The sequence below is a fragment of the Manacus candei genome, unplaced genomic scaffold (genome assembly GCF_025592945.1).
Source record: "Manacus candei isolate 608988 ecotype Guabito, Panama unplaced genomic scaffold, ASM2559294v1 h1tg000065l, whole genome shotgun sequence".
NCBI classification, from domain to species: Eukaryota; Metazoa; Chordata; class Aves; order Passeriformes; family Pipridae; genus Manacus; species Manacus candei.
In genome coordinates this window covers 2,560,956-2,579,722 of record NW_026138113.1, presented here as the reverse complement: position 1 = coordinate 2,579,722, position 18,767 = coordinate 2,560,956, and the positions used below count along the sequence as shown (strand labels likewise).

The 18,767-nt window shown below is 41.8% G+C and overlaps 1 protein-coding gene across 1 annotated transcript in view; it reads right to left on the bottom strand.

The window, feature by feature from the left end:
* PHLPP2 (PH domain and leucine rich repeat protein phosphatase 2) overlaps positions 1-18,767 on the bottom strand; it is a 34,709-nt gene that overhangs the window by 13,245 nt on the left and 2,697 nt on the right. The window contains exons 3-8 of the mRNA XM_051805567.1: positions 14,171-14,304; positions 8,466-8,656; positions 7,924-8,049; positions 6,545-6,699; positions 2,437-2,583; positions 723-953 (exon numbers count right to left, since the gene is read on the bottom strand). Of these exons, the coding sequence (XP_051661527.1) occupies positions 723-953; positions 2,437-2,583; positions 6,545-6,699; positions 7,924-8,049; positions 8,466-8,656; positions 14,171-14,304 (984 nt within the window). The remainder of the gene's footprint in view (positions 1-722; positions 954-2,436; positions 2,584-6,544; positions 6,700-7,923; positions 8,050-8,465; positions 8,657-14,170; positions 14,305-18,767) is intronic.

Below are 18,767 nucleotides of genomic sequence, written 5' to 3'. Positions count from 1 at the left end.
AACACTCAGAGATGAGTTAAAAAGTCAGAAAACAGAACACTGAACACTGGACATCAGTAAGAAGAGAGAAGAAACAAAAGGAAAGGAAGAGTTCTGGTGAAGGTTAACACCAAAGGTGAGTGCAGTGAAATGTGTGAGGAGCAATTGTGAATTTCAGGCAGCCAATACAAACAAAAACATTTCCTTTGTCTACACTACCATGTGTAACCATTTTACTCATTCCCCAGTTTCTAAGAGATTCTGAAGAAAGATTCAGTCTAGCAAAGAGAAGCCAGGTCAAGGGACTGCTATTTTACACTGCCACACAAAGCTAATGCAGAGAACAGATACTAGACTGTCCTGCCACAGCAAAAACCTCTTTGCCCCTTTCTGAGAGTACTGCAGTTGGCAGCCTGGAGAATCAGGATCACATCTCTAGGGCCAGGAGGCAAGGAAGGGAAGGATAGCTCAAAGACCTACCAAAGCTCAGGGTAACAACATATCACAAGAGGAAACTAGAGGGCTGGGTCACATTCAGTGTCAGGCACTGCTCAGTTAGCTGTGCTTTTCCAAGTGGATTCTGCACACCCTCAGAAACAGAACTCCCTAAAAGCTAAAGAATCAGTAAGACAAAAACCTGCACCTAGTTTATTGCAAAACGTACTAGAAGTTACACAGCTCCTCTGCTGCAACTAGAAGGCAGCAATCTGGTTTTATAGACACCTGCAAGTTTCCCCCCTTACCTCAGGTCCACACTTTTGATGTGACTCATACGGTTCAGCATTGCCAGGTCCAGGGTCTCCAGCAAGTTCCCTGCCAGGGCTAGTTTGTCTAAGGCGACGAGTTTCTCACAAATTGCTGGCAGTTCACAGAAGTTATTGAAAGAAAGCCCAAGACAGCTGAGCTGCTGGAGGTTTCCCAGCTCTTCTGGTAAGGATGTGAGGAAATTGCCATCAAGCCAGAAGGTCTGGAGACTGCAGCAGTGAAAAAGAGAAAATAATTCCACAAAGAGTAGTGAACATCGCATTTAATATTTTCAGTGCATTTTCTCATGTAGCTAGCTGGTCTCAGTGTGGCTATTTTTCAAAGATACCTAACAGCTAATTTTATTCTCAAACACACAAAGTTACTAAAGTACTTTTATCACACATGTAATAAGCTCGGAACTGCATATATGCAATACCAAATAGTTCTTAAATTATTTTGGAGGTAAACTTCCAGTTGTGCCAAAGATTGTAAGTTAACACAAGCAAAATACAAATCAGTACTTATGTTGTAAATGAAAGTTATTTACTTAATTACTTGGTTTTCTAAAAATGGCACAGTTTAATCACAATATCTACCACAATAACACATTGGTAGCAGATTTTTACACTCTAGTTGTCTGTTCCAACACTGGGAAAAGAATAGGAAGGCTTTCTGTTGTAAGAATTGTTTCAAAGTTTGCATGGCTTTTGAGACTCAGATCCCAAATATACAATTTCTCTTACTATGATTATGTTCCAACAGAGAACTTCCCGATCAATGTTTAGTGGTGGTAGAAGTGCAATCTGAGGCCACAAAATATTCTTGTGAATAAGGGCTCAAGGGGTCATCGAGATAACTGGACCCATAACTAAACTGTAAACCTCCCTAAAGTGTAAGCCTACACACTGCTTTTTCCTCACAGTTTGCATATGGCTAAAGGATCACACTGGAAATTACTTGCTCACATCCAGTGTGGCTCCAGACACTCCTTTTTTAAAAACACAAGCTGGAGGAAAAGCAGACCACAATGAACCAAAAGCATGACACTGATGTTTATCTAAACAAATGTAATAATAGTCCTGCAATTAAATTTACCTAAGCTTAAGTTTTTATACATTTGGGGTAGCTACAGGGGGAAATGGACAAGGCTTTTATTCCAGCAAACACCTTACGACAAAATCTTCAGATGGGATTGCCCCAATATTTCCATGTTAAAATCCTCTAACACAAAAAGCAGCCAATTCTGCAGAACACTATCAAAACATACCCGTGCTGACAAAAAAATCACTACACCCCGTGAGAAGTTACCACAGAAAAGTTTTCTGTAACAAATTAAAACTTCAATAGAAATTGCATCAGTACTGAAAATATTAATACAAATAATAAATTCAGAAAGTCACACAACTCTGTAGCTGCAGAGGAACGTGCATTGACTCATCTGAGAAACAATACAATTGCCTTCAATACCTCAGTTGCATCAAGTTTCCTCATCTTTTCTACACCAGCAACCTTAACATTTTAACAATAGTGATTAAGGGATTGCACATCTTGGTTCTTGACCTCCTGCTGGAGTCAAATCAATCATTCAGCCTTCATATGCAGAACAGGCTGCCCTACACTCACACTTTCAGAAGCAGCACCTGCATGTCAGCAGTGCTCAGCTGAGGCACCAAGGATGGTTATGATCACAGGTGAAAAGAACATACTCACTTCAACAGTTTGCCAATCTGACTTGGCAGGTAATGGAGTCCATTACAGGAAATATTAAGTTCTGTCAGAGTAGAGATCTCACACAGTGATACAGGAAACTCTCCCAGTCTATTATTGGACAGGTTCAGATTCTTCAACTGAGAAAACCTATTGGCAAGAACACTAGTTAATTCATAAACCTAAACGGTCTCAAAGCAAGAACATACAAAACCAACTTAAGTCTTTGTACACTGGTGATACAATCAGCTAACTCGTTACAGTAGTTCCTGCACAAATTTAATTTTAAGTCACTGATATTTTTCACAGTGGTCATGCTGAAAGTGATCAAATACCATGGTTTTACTGCAGAAACTGATAATGACCTTCTACCCTGATTTGACAGGCTTCCTCCTAGTGACTAAGATTAAGGAGACTAAAATACTCAGTTCAAAAAAATAACCTTCAAAGAATTAATTAGAGTAAAAGTCTACAATTACGCTGCTTGGGAAAAGAGGAGCTGAAAACATTCACTGTGACTATTCTGAGAACAACAGAAAATGGGAATTCCCTTTTCGACCTGAGCACAACAGAAAGCTGAGCAGAGCTGTGAAAGGGAAAACTAGGAAAGTGCTCACTTCATGCTGGGAAGCCCCAAGACCTGCACCCAGAGGTGCTTGAACAGGATTCCATGTCTACAGTGCCACTCGCTCAGCACACTACTCCAGGTACTGCCCCAAGTGCTGACACAGCCCCATGGTCACTACAGTCCCACCTGTGCTTAACAAATGACTGTCTATTCCATCCCCTTCCATCACTGGGCAAGGTCCAAAGAGAGAGAAGGAATTTGCATAGGCTGGGGTAACATAGAGGAGGTTCTTCTCCAAGAGTTCCTGCCTCTTTCTACAGGAAACAAAAGTATTTTTCCTCAAGTAATAACCTCTTAATCCCAAACTGGAATCATCAGAAATTAATTCAGTGGGGAAATTAATATCTCACTTTTACGAAGTAACTACAAATTTCATGTACTATAGAACTACTTCTTGGAAACAGAAGTTCATTAATCTGCCCCACCTATCTGAGTTTTTGCCAGGTATTGGTGAGTAGCTCTTATTTTGAAGTAAAAGTTTTAATATAGGTAACAAAATTAAGGTTAATGAGCTTGAGGGAGAATATTGCTTCTAGCTTGAGATGTTTTAAAATATAAGACTGAAAGATTCTGAAGTATTTTTATTTTTTATAGTGACCCTTCATCAGACTCAAAATACTTGGAATGATCTGTGTAGGAATTATGCATTATATTTCTCCACCTTGCTTCATAATCTTGGAGGGGTGGTTGTTCTTTTGAAAGAGGGAGCATAGCTGAAACTTGGACATGGGTTGTTTGCTGTCATATAAATAAGGCATCGGCATTCCGTGTTTGCTGCAGCCACAGACACTCTTGTACCACAACTGAATGCCAAAGAGAAAGATGTTGTGTTGGTAAAAGCCTTCCTCAAGGGAACACACTGCATAATGCAAAGATCTAACAAGGATCAGAAACTTGCACATGGAACTTCAGCACAATACTGGAGAAGAATAAAACAATGAGGATAAACCTAAAGATTTGAACTTTCTTATTAGCTGGTTCAACTTGAAGAGATTTAGGACAGGTCACAGCTCTCAGGTTCTGAAATCAGCAAACACTTTAATGAAATTGCTTTCTCTGGAGTTCTGCAATGGCTACAGCACCTCTCCTTAACACCAAGCAGTGTTTCTCTCTCATTAGCAGAGTGTGGTGAGAAGCTGCCCCAAGAGACACAGCACTACACACAACAGCACAACCAATGTTTAGAATTCATCCCTCTGCAACAATATCAAAGCACATAGAAGAGGGGCATTAAAGTTTCCAAAAGCTGAAGGGAAACTGGTACATGACACAGCTTGGTCTGAGATTCCTTGAGCAGCCTTCCATACTCAATGGGGAGGATGATACTCAAAAGCTTTTCGAGTTCTCCTTCTGTTCCTTCTCCTTTGCCCCAGTAATCTCACGTAGGGATGTAGGAATGGAGTACAAATGCAATTGTCATTCAAGCTGCATACATGAACCAGGTATTATAGGGAATAAAGATCCTGAAATCGTTGTGGGTCCTCATTTTGGTCTGTGCTCTCACAGGCATACTGACATAACAGCAAAGAGGTGTGGAAACAGTAATGAATCTTCCATGGGATGACCATCCTCTGCTCAGCAGCCCAAACTGGTGCTGCCCTGAAATATTCCCCGTTTAACACAACAGGCTGTTCTACCAGCAAAGCACCCCAGCACAACTCTGTATCTGCTGGCTAAAACACTGATAAGAGACATGCACACATAACGTGTGCACACACATCAATGAAGACCAGATCTGAGTGTTTTTCAGAAAAAGGAGATACTTGAAAGGCAGTTTGTTTTGTTAAAAATGAGCTAGGACATAAAACATGTAGGGTTATTTAATGCCCTTTGCTTAACGTTTTCCCTTTAGTTAATTATTTTTGTTCCATTATTATAGTTATAGCTAATTAGACTCCTAGAGCTTTAAAGAGTTCCCAAGAGGAAGAGATCTGACTATTGCAAAAAATTCTGCTGTTGGGAATTGACAGTCTCAAGGCACTGGTGGCACATACTGCAAGTGAGCAAGGGTCTTTTTGTGGGGCTGTGACCTGAGAAACATCCTAAAAACCTCAGAAAGAAAACCTTTTCAAAAGGCAATGAGCAGCCTTATGTGGGCTACCTAATGCTACCTGTTTATTCAAGATTGTGTGAAGTGAGGACTTCTTTTATGGCTTTTGTTTGTTTGAGGATTTCAGCTTCATCAGACATAGTCACTGCCAGGAAAAGAGCCGAGTTTCTGACATGTCAGATTTCTTGTTGACTACATGCAAGGTCAAAAGAAATTTCAAGCCCCTTTGCTGATCCTGTGAACCAAGGATACCGCATTTTAGAAAATAAAGTTTTGGTACGGTTTACATCATCATACAGTGTATTTGAAGAGAGAAGTAGAAAGCAAAATCTTGAATTATTTTAAGCAGCTTTTCCAATAACAGAATCTATTACAATTCAACAGTTAGAAAACATTTAAACAAGTTTGGAATTAAAACAAAACCAGACTAGACTCGGCTCTCAATGAAACTGCAAAGTATTCCCACAGGTGAGTAATTTTTTTCCCTGTATACCTCCATGGATACCTGGGTATCTCATGACTCTGTAAGAAGAAAAATGAAATAGCACACTAATAGGCCCCTAGAGACAAGCAAAACAAAAGCACCACCCACCCTCCCGCTCTGCCCAAACCCCCGCAAAAAAGCAAACCTCAAAACCCCAAAACAACAACAAAAAAACCCTAAGCAGTTTTGCAAAGTTTCTTCAAATGCATTTTTCTTAAGGTACAATGTGTTCCAAACAGAGCCATTGGACAATATTACTACAGGCTTCCTATTGGCTTTTGAAATCCATAAAGCAACTTCTTGAATTCTACTTAGCATGGCTAATATAGATATCAACAGACTAATCTTCCTCTAGATTTTTATGGGTTTGGGGAATTAATTTAAAAATATTTTTGTAAGACACCTTGGCTTACCTAAGATGACTGCATCATGCTTCCATACCATCACACAACTGCTACTCTCTTAAAAGTAGATCAAAGTTTCCAAAGCAAAACCAGAGTCTCATAGGCCCTCTGCCAATTCCAAATGCACATTAAGAACTTGCCAAAACATTTTTTTCAGATTTGAATTTCTTCTTACAAACTTATTTACTCACAATAGCAGCATTATGCTTTCCCTCACCTTTTATTTTATACGCCAAGATGTTCTCTGTTTAGCAAGCAGCCTTATATTACTATTGTATCACATCCATATAAATGGCACATCACCCCACAATGCTCATCTCAGATCAGAATTAGCACAGAATCTGTAGAAGGGAGCTCACGAATACTCTAAGTTGTTGGGAGCTTTTGCCTGCCTGTGCTGTCCAGTTCTGCTTCCAAACCCCTCACTTGTTAGAGCTTCCTGAAGATCAATCTTTTTATCAACCCCAAGAGAACTGGCAATACTTTATCCCTAGATCCACATGTCAAGGACTCCAAATGTAGAAGAAAAATAATTCTTTGCAGACCTGCAAAGAGAGTCAAGACTCCCTGCTCCACTTGATCTCATAAAATTGTGTCGTAGGTTGAGGTAGGTGATATCTTGACTGTAGAAGAGGTGTTCAGGTAGTTCCTCAAGGCTGTAGCACGAAAGATCAACCATGCTAAGTCGCATAGACACAACCTGAAAAGGAGGAGAAAGAGCTGCAGCTGTGCAATGATTTTTCTCTGAAAGTCTAACGGAAGGCCAAAGAATGCAAAGGTGAAAGTAGCAAACAATTTGCAAAAACATGAAAGAACTCCTTGTATCCATCAGGTGGAGTATCCATACTGTGGAGTATGAGTCTATGCCATTTGCTACACCCCTGACAAGGATACCAACCTGGACTCACACAAAGTCCTTCTCTGTATGTGCACAGGGCACTGCCTAAAGTCTAGGCTGTAAGAGAGCCAGCCTAATGGAGAAAAGCAGATCTTAGGCTGAGGAAACTCTTGAGAAAGGATGATCTCCAAGTGCCTTCCAAAGGTGCAAGTAGCAACAGGAAGCATTTGATTTTCCAGTTCAGTTCTTTGAGGTTTACAGAACCTCTGCCTAGCTGCTTCTTCTGTACTTCTACCTACTTCTTTTTTTTTGTTAGTTTGTTGAGGGTATAAAATTTGAAACATAACCTGTTATGAAAAGCCTTAATAAATTATGGTTTTGCAACACTTCATAAAGTCTTTGCAAATACCAGATCTCCTTTCATTAAGTATGTTTTATTTCAAGGTCTTTGATGCTTCATTTGACATTTTATGACCTGCTTTAATCTGACCTTATTTCATAGTTCATTTATAGATACATTACAAAATATATATACACCCATTTATACATGGGTTATATATACAACCATATCTATGAGGCCAAAGTGTGGTTAAGCATTAAGCTATCACCATCTAATCACACTCTAATGTGAAATAAAGCAGGTTAGTGTGTTCTGATGCACACGTCCCCTGCTATGATCTCTGTGACTCAAATCTAGCAGGGCAACCCTGTGAATGCCCAGCTCGCACTTCAGGCAGGTTCAAGTATGGCAACAAGTGCAATTTGTAGGTTTCTGTGGCTGTAAAGTCAGCCAGTCCCTGGGGTTTGCTCTAGTGACCTGTCATGAAGTTACTCTCACAGGTGCAGCAGGGGTTAAAACAACACAGAACTACTGCTGGACATTGTTGCACAGGTAGAACAGAAGAAAAGGCTAAAAGAAAAATCTCTGTAGTCCAGAGCATAAAGGAAATAAAGAAAGCTGGAAAGTGTCCTAGGTACTTTCTCCAACATCCTAGCTTCTCCTCTGCCTGCAGACCAAGCCTGCATCCAAAAACCCTTCCTATCCCTCCACCCATGGCCCGAAGCACAGGGTCCCCAGGGCCTCACCGTGGACGCCCTCCGGTGCCACCGCTGGCACTCTGCCAGCGAGTCAAAGGAGACGTGGTACGTCTGAGCCTGTGCTCCAGCCGAGGTGAAAGCAAGGGTGTACTGCCGACGTTTCATCTCTTCCACCTGCAAAGGGAGAATTGACAACAGTCTGCCTAAGCTCCAGCAGCTACAACCGACCTGGAGTCTAGGGTGAGGTATTAACGGCCACCAGTAATATTACATTTTGCTGAAAACACAGCTGTAAAGTCACTGGAATAAAACTCAGAAGTAAATCCTGCTTAACACCTTTCTGATGTAGATCCAAGAAGTAATAATTTCCAGGGTGTCCATTCACAACGTTGGCTAGTAATGTGAAAGCAGAAGTAGTGTCTCTTCATTTTAGTAGCCTTCAGACTATTACTTAAGCAAAGCAAGTAGAAAAGGGCTGTGTGTGTTAACACTGTTACAAAAGCCTACATTAGCCTCTTGTGGACGATTCCCATCATTACAATCCCTTCTTCCTTCCCAAGCTACAGAGAGCTAACCAAAAAAAGCCTTACCTTCCCTCCAATGAGAGGCAAGATGTGCATCTTCCCTGCATGGCTGTCCTTCACCGAGGACACAATGAGGCACGTGCCACAGAGAGTGACTGAGCGCTCTGCCCACTTGTGCAGCTGGGTCTTTCCTTTGCGGACGTTATAGACTCCAGAGAGGAGAATGCGATCCAGCTGTTCCACCTGACACGGCTTTTCTGAAGAAAAAGGGGTCATTAGCATTTACTTTCCATACATTCTTCATTCTCATCTGAGTGTACAAATAACGACACAGATGTGACATGCAAAACCAGGTGTTGTTAAGAACAGGTAGACAAGTTGCACTTCAAAAATAAAAAAGCCTCATGGAGAGAACAAGTAACTTCCTCAGTCAGTGCAGGAACAGCTGAGCAGCACCATCATGTGCCTCCCAAGCAATGTTAGAATGGTTGCTGTGCAGTGTGTTTTTAATCTACAGATAATTACAGACCTTAGCAAACCTACATGCCTGACAAATATCCTTCATTCAGATGCAACAGAAAAGCTCTTTCAAACTCTTGTTAAGTCAGCTAAAGTCACAGAAACCATCAAATAAGTGGCTTCTACTGGGCTTTCAGGGAAGGCCTGGGAAATCAGCTACAGAAGGAAGTTCTTTCCCTGACGATGACTGTTGTGGTTTTGCCTGGGATATAATTCATTTTCTTCCTAGCAGACAGTGGAGGGCTGTGTTCTGGATTCCATGTGAGAATAGTGTTGATAACACCCTGCTGTTTGGGTTGTTGCTCAGCAGTGTTCATCCCAAGTCAAGGACTTTTCAGTGTCCCATTCTCTGCAGTGAGCAGGTGCACAAGAAGATGGAAGGAAGCACAGCTGGGACAGCTGATCCAAACTGGCAAAAGGGATATTCCACACCACAGAAGATCATGCCCACTTGTACAAACTGGAAGAAGTGGGCCAGAAGGGTCAATCACTGCTCAGAGAGGGGCACTGGTCAGCGTGTGATGAGCAATTGTATTGTGCATCACTTGTGTTTTATTCCTCTCTCTTTGTTATTTCCCTTTTCATTACAATTATTGTTAATATTTTACTTTATTTCAATTATTAAACTGTTCTCGGCCCACAGGTTTTACCTTTTTCCAATTCTCCTCCCCATTCCATGGGGGAAGCAGTGTGTGGGGTGAGCAGCTGCATGGTGCTTAGTGGCCACCTGGTGTTAAACTACAACAGCCCTTTTTTGTGCCACATGTGGGGCACAAACGGTGGAGACAGACAGATCTGACCAGACTGTGCTAAAACAAATTTGCTATAAGCATTTATTGTATTGGTTTAATAGTGGCTGGTCACAATGTTGATTTATTTGCTCTGTTTTGTGGCACTTATGTACCACCTTACCTGCTGTAAGGGCTGGGTTAAGGTTATCGTGTTGTACCTTGTCATCTGGTCTGTGTGCTCAGCACAGCCCTCACCTCTTGTGCTCTGGTGCCATATAGTGGAAAATACCAACAATGACACTGTCTGCCTTTTCTTCTTGGAGAGCCTGCCTAGGAAGCAGACACTTCCCACATCCTCCTTTTTCTCCACCAGGCTAATTACAACAGCATTTGGGAATTTTGAATATCCTTGGGAAGCTGAAACCAGTGTGGTCCTACTGCTAGGAACCATGAATGTGGTTCAGGTCTTGTTCAGGGTGAAGCAACTATTTGTAGCTACTCTAAGCCATGACAAGCACTGTGGCTGCTCAGATCTGACTGGAGGCTGCTGCCGAGTGCTGCCGCAATGGACATGCTGGAACTCCAAAAGGAAGTGGAGCCAAAGGCAGCCCAGCAGTGTCACAGCTGATATTACTAATGCATTCTTCTCCATCCCTTTGACAGCAGAGTGCAGTTTGCTTTCACTTGGAGGGATGTCCAGTACCCTTGGCATCAACTACCCCAGGGGTGGAAATACAGCCCCACCACCTGCCATGGCCTGATCCCGACTGCACTGGAACAGGGGGAAGCTCCAGAACACCTGCAATACATGGCTGATATCATCACGTGGGGCAACACAGCAGAAGAGGTTTTTGAGAAAGGGAAGAAAATAGTCCAAATCCTTCTGAAAGTTGGTTTTGCCATAAAACAAAGGTCAGGGGACCTGCACAGAAGATCCATTTTTTTAGGAATAAAATGGCAAGATGGCTGTCATCAGATTACAGTGGATATGATTAACAAGATAATAGCAACGGCTCCACCAACTAACAAGCAAGAAACACAAGGTGTTTTAGGCATTGTGGGATTTTGGAGAATGTATATTCTGGATTACAGTCTGATTGTCAGCCCTCTCCATCAAGTGACCTGGAAGAAGAATGATTTCAAACGACCCTAAGCAACAACAAGCCTTTGAACACATCAAGCAGGAGACTGTTCAAGCAGTAGCCCTTGGGCCATTTGTTCATGCAGCCTTGGGCCAGTCCAAATAAGACAAGATATAAAACATGAGCTTTACTGTGCAAATGGGAAGAATGGCCCTACCTGGAGCCTCTGGCACAAAGCACCAGACACACTCAAGCTCAACCCTTCAGCTTCTGGAGTCAGGGATAGAGGATTTGAAGTCCACTACACTCTAACTGAAAAAGAGATACTGGCAGCATAGGAAGGGCTTTGAGCTGCTTCGGCAGTGGCTGGTACTGAGGCCCAGCTGCTCCTGGCACCTCGCTGGGGTGCTGGGCTGGATGTTCAAAAGGAGGGTCTCCTCTATGCATCATGCAACTGATGCTACATGGAGTAAGCGGGTCACACGGATCATACAACAGCTCAAATAAGGAACTTCAGTCATCCAGGAATCTTGGAAGTGATCATGGACTAGCCAGGAGGCAAAGATTTCCAAATGTCCCCACAGGAGGAGGTGATACATGCTGAAGAGGCCCCACTGTATTAAAGACCAGAAAGTGAGAAGCAATATGCCTTGATCACTGTTGCTCAGCAGTGCCTACCCCAAGCCAAGGACCTTTTAAATGTCTCACAGATGCTTTTCAAGATTCTGTCCACTGTTTATGCTCTCTTACTGATTAGGAATATTTTCCAAATAGTCACTTAATCGAACACTTTAAAGAATAGGAATAAGCCTGACCTGACAGAGCAAAGAGTTTGAAGTGTTAAGAATCTCCTCATATAAATTTTTTATTCATTTTATCCTAAATAATCCCCAAGACAAATGCTGGCAACTGATACTCTGTTTTACTTAGGAAAGGATACTTTTTCTTTCAGAAGTTGCTGCTGACATGCCCCTTTTCTCTCGAACTGTCCTACAAGTGTCCTGATATCCAGAAACAGCATGAAGCTGCAGGGAATCATATTCCAGTACTCTCCTCCCCTAAAGTCAGACAGAAGAACTGAGCAGCCAACACATATGTCAGACAATGACAAAAAAATCTCATTAGACGGGCTGGAAAAATATTCTCACTGTTGGTTATACATGCCCCACTTCCAGACACAAACCATACTCCAAACATTTATTAGGAACAAAAAGTTAACTACCAACTAAAGCTGTTATACTGTTTCTCAGTTAGACAGCAGATCTTCAGTTTGCCAAATCTAAAGCATTGTCTTGATGCCCATACCTGGCTGAATTTAGCTGGAACATTTAGCTGTTCATTTGCAACAGCTGTTTTGTTTCAGGGACATGAAGTGTGGCAGATGTCCTTTATTAGTGAGAAACTGTAAGCATCCACTGAAAAAACTGCTTTGATTTCACCAAGCTGAAAGACTAGCCCCAGACTTGTAAGAAAATAGGATTATGGGACCACAAGCGGTGTCCTACCGACTGCGAGAGCAGCACTGTTCCAAGCATTACTAAGCAGCTACACCAATCCTCTGGTTTCCCTATCTGCTCCAAAACCACGACACCTATGTCCTAGAGCAGGGCCAGGGGAGGCCATGGAAACAGTCAGGTGGCTGGAGCACCTCTCCTATGGAGACAAACTGAGAGAGTTGGGGTTGTTCAGCCCGGAGAAGAGAAAGCTCTGGGAAGAAAGAAACAAGAAAGGCATAGGAAGACTTTTTACCAAGGCCTGTAGTGACAGAACAAGGGGCAACAGTTCTAACCTGAAAGAGGGCAGATTTAGATTGGACATAAGGAAGAAATGTTTTACAGTGAGGGTGGTGAGGCCCTGGCACAGGTTGCCCAGAGAAGCTGTGGTTGCCCCATCCCTGGAAGTGTTCAAGGCCAGGTTGGATGGGGCTTGGAGCAACCTGGGATAGTGAAAAGTGTCCCTGCCTATGGCAGGGGGTGGAACTGGGTGATCTTTAAGGCCCCTTCCAACTCAGCCCAGAGTCTGTGATGCCATGATTCTAAGTAGTGTTTCTCTGGGGAAAATCCATACTTCCTCCCTATGTTTTCAGCTGTAGGCTTTGCAAAATTATCGTATCATCCTCCATAGCTTTCCCTCTAATTCCTCTGCTAACTTTGAGAATCACTTTGTCAGCATTTGCTTTTACTTTCTTAAAACAGGTCTCCTGAATACTCTTCAACCCTTGTATTTCTTCCTTCACAGCCTCTTTCTAAGCAGGAGCAGCCTCCCACGCTGACTGAAACTACTCAATTTCATTTTCTACCTACTTGCTTCCATGAAGTTGAGTCACTGTTCCTGAATCCTCAGCAGTTCCTGCCTGACATAGCCAAAATAAATTGCTCATTTTTTCTTCAAAAGCTCTCCATAGCCCTAGGCTTTATGCCTTTCCTCCTTCCAGCTGAAGTAACTTCTGACTCCCTCTTCCTTGCCCCATAAATTCAGACTACTCATCATACTTCTTTCCATCTGTTATACTGTTTTGTGTATATATATCTATATCTATATTTGCATATATACAGCATATACACTGTTTTGCCTGTTCTGCACACAGCTCCCAGACCAAAAGGGTTTGTCTCAGATAACAGAGTGAGGAAGCTGATTTCTCATGAATGCATTTTTTGACACTGAACAAACAAATGATGGTTAGCAGCTTAGTCTGGCTGCCCAGATCCATGAAGCAAGAAAAATTTTCCATTAAAAGCACTTTTTTTTTTCTGAAATGCAAAAAAATACACAAGTGAAGTATTTAAAAGTAAGGAAATAATTCCTTTATTAGCTTTCCTCTCCCTTATTTCTTTTATATTTCATCTTAACTTCAGTGAATTCCCTTTTTGACTGCTAGCACCATAGACCACAGGCCTCTGACTTCATTCTGTGGCTCCTTGTGCACACTGTGTCCTGAGTAAACCAATTCAGCAGCCACTTTCCCAAGTCTGGCTTCTGCAATCCAATGCCCTGGGTTCCTGATGGCAGCCTGCATTATTATTAACCAGCTGGCACCTTCGCTCTCTAGTTACAGGCTGTGGAGGTATTTGACCAGGACCTTCCTGACATTTTTTGTAAATACAATCTCCAGATACATCTAGACCAAACTGCAATACGTTTCTGATCCCACTGGGAGCTACAAACCATCAGCTGCAATACCAGAAACTAAAGACAACAGAGCAATCCCATGGACCTATCTTCATATCAAGTCACAGACATAAACAAAAAACTACAGAACTGTGAGTTTTTTCTATTAATCTTGGAAATGTTTTATTTTAAGAAATGCTTACTGGTACTTTGGGTGCTTGATGCAGCCCTCTATAAAGGCAGCAGGCCGATGACTAAGGCTTCAGCTGAGTTCCAGCTCACAGTTACAGCTACAGGAACAGTGACAGTGTGCACACACACAATTTCTTACCACTGTAAAAGCGAATCATACAGCTGAGATCAGAGTTTGCTGCCTCTTCCTGCATTCTGAGAGGATCATCAAAACCCAACCCAGCCAAGTAGTCATACACAATCTGAAGGGGTTTTTCTGTGGGCTCCAGTCTCCTGTCAAAACATACAAGAAAATAGTTTGAGAACACAAAAAAAGATTAAACAAGTCTCAAGGCAGCAAAGGTGTGAGGAATAGTGACACTCTGGCTGTTCTGCTCCTCTGAAAAGGTCTTGCAAGCATGCACCCTTGGGGCTGTGCTCCCTGCTTGGCAAGCAGCACTTAAGAACTGTAGCACTTGTGATTACATTGCAGAAGAGAAACAGAGAAGAAAAGCAATAGGCATAAGCCACACAATCCATGGTGAGCATTTCCATTCCATGATTTAAGGAGCACCAGGAGGAAACAATGACAAGACACAAAACCAGAAATACTGCGTAAAAAGCAGATGCCAAATAATTAAAAACCCCTACGTACAATGACTCAAAGATATAAAAGAACTCTTAAATTTTTCTTCCAAATGCAGCTGGGAACAAAGCATATGAAGAATCCTCTTGAAGAATAAGTTCTAAAAAGAAAAAAAAAAGAAATTTCCTACTCTCTTCAGCTCTCACCAGTGCAAGAGTCTCATATTTTGGCAAATTAACTCAACCAGTACATTTAAAAAGGACTTTTTAGGACTACAGAAGATTGCAGGAAGGATTCAGTGACTAACTTGAATAAATGTCAATAAGAAAAGTTCTCTTGAACCATCAGGTTTAGTATATTCAGAACAGAAAAGATGTTTTCTGATCCTCTCTTCTCACTTCTTCAGGAGAACCTGAATTGTTATTTTCTGCAATAAAAACAACTGAGTTTCTCACTAAATTAGAAGTTTTACTTTAGGGAAAAAAATACCAGTGTAAAAGATTAAGCACTGAAAACATCAGATAGGAATTAAAATAAACTGTTATAATGGTCAACTCATTATCCACCATTAAAAATCTCCATTTTTAATCTGAAAGAGCCTAGCTTCAGATTACAGTCACTGGACCTCAACTATCACCTATTCTTTAAGCAGACATTTATAAATCATGTCATTAACTATTCAAACTTCCTCTTCAAGATGAGGTTCCATGTGCTTTTAAAATTTTTCTTGCAGTAGGGTGGGTCTACTTTGATTAAAAAGGATTTTTACCACCCAATTGTTTTTAGTTTATCCCCACTCTGTCAGCACCAGTAGGACTGGTCCCTGTATCCACACACTGCAGAGAGGTATTGGTTCTGCTCAACAGCTTTTATAATCCTGGGTCAGACCTACTCTCGACTGTTTGGCACATTCACTCATATCCCTTCAATCCACAAGTCCTCCTGAACCACAGTTTTGGCAAGTTACAGCATCCTTCCTCTCCTCTGCAGAATTTAGTACACTTGTCTTTTACATAAATAAACCCAGTGTTTTCCAGGGAATACTCCATGCTAAACCATTTACATCAGCCTGCTGCACTGACTTCTCAGTACCCATCACTCCCTCCATCTATGCCCTCCTGAGCATGACCTTTTTTTTAGCCACAGGTTATTAACAGAACAACTGAACAGTGCAAATTTATCTTTCTTCTTTCAAACACACATTAACTCCTCATCCAAGCCAGGATGCTTACACTGAATAACAGTTTCCAGTTTGTAAGGTATCAGTCAACGAGTTTTACTGTTTTGTGCACTGCTTTTCTCCCCACAACATCAGAACACAGAATCTCAGGATACTTTAGGTTGGAAGGGACATTTAAAGGTCATCTACTCCAACCTCCCACCATGGACAGGGACATCTTCAACTCAACCAGGTTGCTCAGAGCCCTGTCCAGCATCTCACTGCAACAAATGACTAATGCCTTTGGCAACTGAGCTTGAAATTTCAAAGCATCAAGATCAAGCTTGTTTGGTAGGACCTGTTTTCCACTAAACTTCGTTGACTTGCATAACATTGTTTATATTGCGTGTCTGAATGTGAAATATTTTACTGCTGTATGTACCAAACCCTTCCGCTTCCTCTCACCTCTTTTCAAGAACAAAAATATTTCTGATTCTTTTTAATGACTCTACAGAATATTCACACTATTACTGACAGCTTTACAAATGTCATCTCATAATTAAGGCAGGACCAATTTCATAAAACATGCACCTAGTCCTCCAGGCTTCCTTTGTAGTCACCAGGATGCATCTCAAGAAGATGTAAAATGACCTCAGGTATTTCAAGGAGATACATTGCAACTCTTTCACTTCACACAGAACCTCTGGATTACTCTCAAAGTTCTGGTGCAAAATAACAAAGTTTCTAGCCTGAAAAGGCAATGTAGTTGATATGCAGCTGACCCAGAAAACCAGTTCTTACTGCTCAATGCTTGCTAAGCCTGCTTAGGGCAACTTTGCTCCCTGCTTTTGTTTTACACAGAAATACATCTACTTACTAGCCAGAAGGCTCTATGTGAAATAACCCCCCTCCTCTCACTTCAGAAATTGTCTCTTGGAGCTTCTATTCACTAATAAGCTGATGTCAGCTAAGATGGAGTTCTTGTACAATCAGTATGAAAAGGTGATGTATTAAACGTTGTTTCTTTCCCTGGATGTAGGACAAGAGATTGGTTCAAAAGAGCGTAATGCCATCAATTCTTTTTTCTTTGCTGAGATTTCAGGTTCTCAGCCTTCTTTAGAACTGTCTGTTAAAATTTACAAGCTCAGAGCCAAGCACTTCTACAAATATGTAACTGAGGTTTATGTTATCACTTAATTTTTCTTTTTTTTTGCTACAGAAACACAACAGCAAACATTCAAAAGAGCTTTCTGAGGTAATCTTGGAAATGACAAACCTATGTATCTGTCTCCTTTAACAGGCAAGAAACTGGAATAAATAATAACTGCATCAAACACTGCTGCCTTCCAGTACAGTATACCCAATGTATTCTATACCTTTCTGCACAGAATACAAGAAGAATATGAGAGATTTGACTGGATCTCCAAATACCTTGCCCAAGTTTCCCTTAGCTAACCCTAGATTCCTATTCTTCTGCTATTAAAGCCTTATGCTTGCCAGAAAACAGCTTTTCCAGCATGTGACCTGTGGCTCAGGAACGATAAATGCTTGAGCGTCACTCACAAAAAGAACGTGTCGAGTAGTCTGCATCTAGACTTCCCAGGGGAAAAAACCTAACAAACACCCAAACTTTACTATTTGGTCACTGAATGGACTGAGGCTTTTGTGAGTACACACTGAACAATATATCTGCATATCAGAATTCAGGAAGAACAGTAATGCAGTGGAGGGAAAAGTGCTTTTCATACAACACAAATTAAGTCACAGTTGTACAGGTTGTTAAATGCTCACCTGAGGTACTGTGGCTCATCCTCCTGAAAGAGCTGGATACTCTATCCCATCACACTTGCCCCTTCTGGAGATGAGATCTGCTTTTTTTATTTTTTATTCTTCTCATCTTACACTTCAGCTAGAATTAACGCTGCGAAGTTTCAAAATGCTAATTTGAAAACCCCTTGATTTTCTTTCTTGTCCACATAAATCACACTGATATGCTCTTTGAAGACAAACACAATGCCCTTAGTTTTATTTCTTTTTCAAAAGGAACATTGTCAGCAATCCCCTACAAATGTACCTCTCATGCCATACCACTCATTCTTGTCTGAAAACCAACCAAAAGAGCAGCCTGTGCTAATGCACCAACAAGGCTTGCTGGTCAATGGTTGCAGGACAAAAGCCTTGCCAAAAAGTTAAATCTTCTGAATTCTGGAAGCTGTCTGAAACACCACAAGTTGGTCAAAGCTCACTGCCTGGCAAGAGAGTTTTGAGTTTACAGAAAAATCTCAATCCAAAAAGTGGCAGGAGGCAATGACTGGCCACTCTGCTCGGGGTTGGGTGTTTCAGACACAGTGGGAAGGGTGTTTGACTCCCTGCTGGCACTGGCCGTGTGCTGGACCTGTGACCAGTCCAGGTGTCCCACTGACAACACACACAAGTCCCACACAGGGTTCTGGAAATAAAGCCATGAACAAAACAGCTCATTGCCTACAGACCGTGCTCACACCAGGAAAGGGAGTAGGTCACTGAATGCTTTTGGAGACATTCTGGAGACCTGGCAGAATGGATTATTGGTCCAAATTCTCATCAAGAGCCATTTGTTTTGCTAAAAAATATTTGGGCAGGCCAGCAAAGGGAAAACCACATGGAATGGCAGTTTCTGTACCGAATTTCTTCACTAACTTGATCAAGGCTGACAGGTTCTGGAAGTAATAGTCAAATTGAGATAGAAAAATATGTTTTCCTTTTGAGAGAAAGCAACGTGGGGTGAAACCCAAACTGGCACGAGATCACATAAGAACTGTACACATTCATCCTGTACCCAGCGCAGTTGACTCTGAATGCTGGCACACACAGGAACACCCGGCTGTCACAGCAGCACAAACAGCCCATGGCAGCCACAGTACTATCATACATCAGGGACTGGACACTTCACTGCTCAGAGCCTCTCTGCTGAGCCCAGGTGCAAAGGCTTAGGAGACAGAAAAGCCAACAAGAAGTAGCAACAGTTTCACA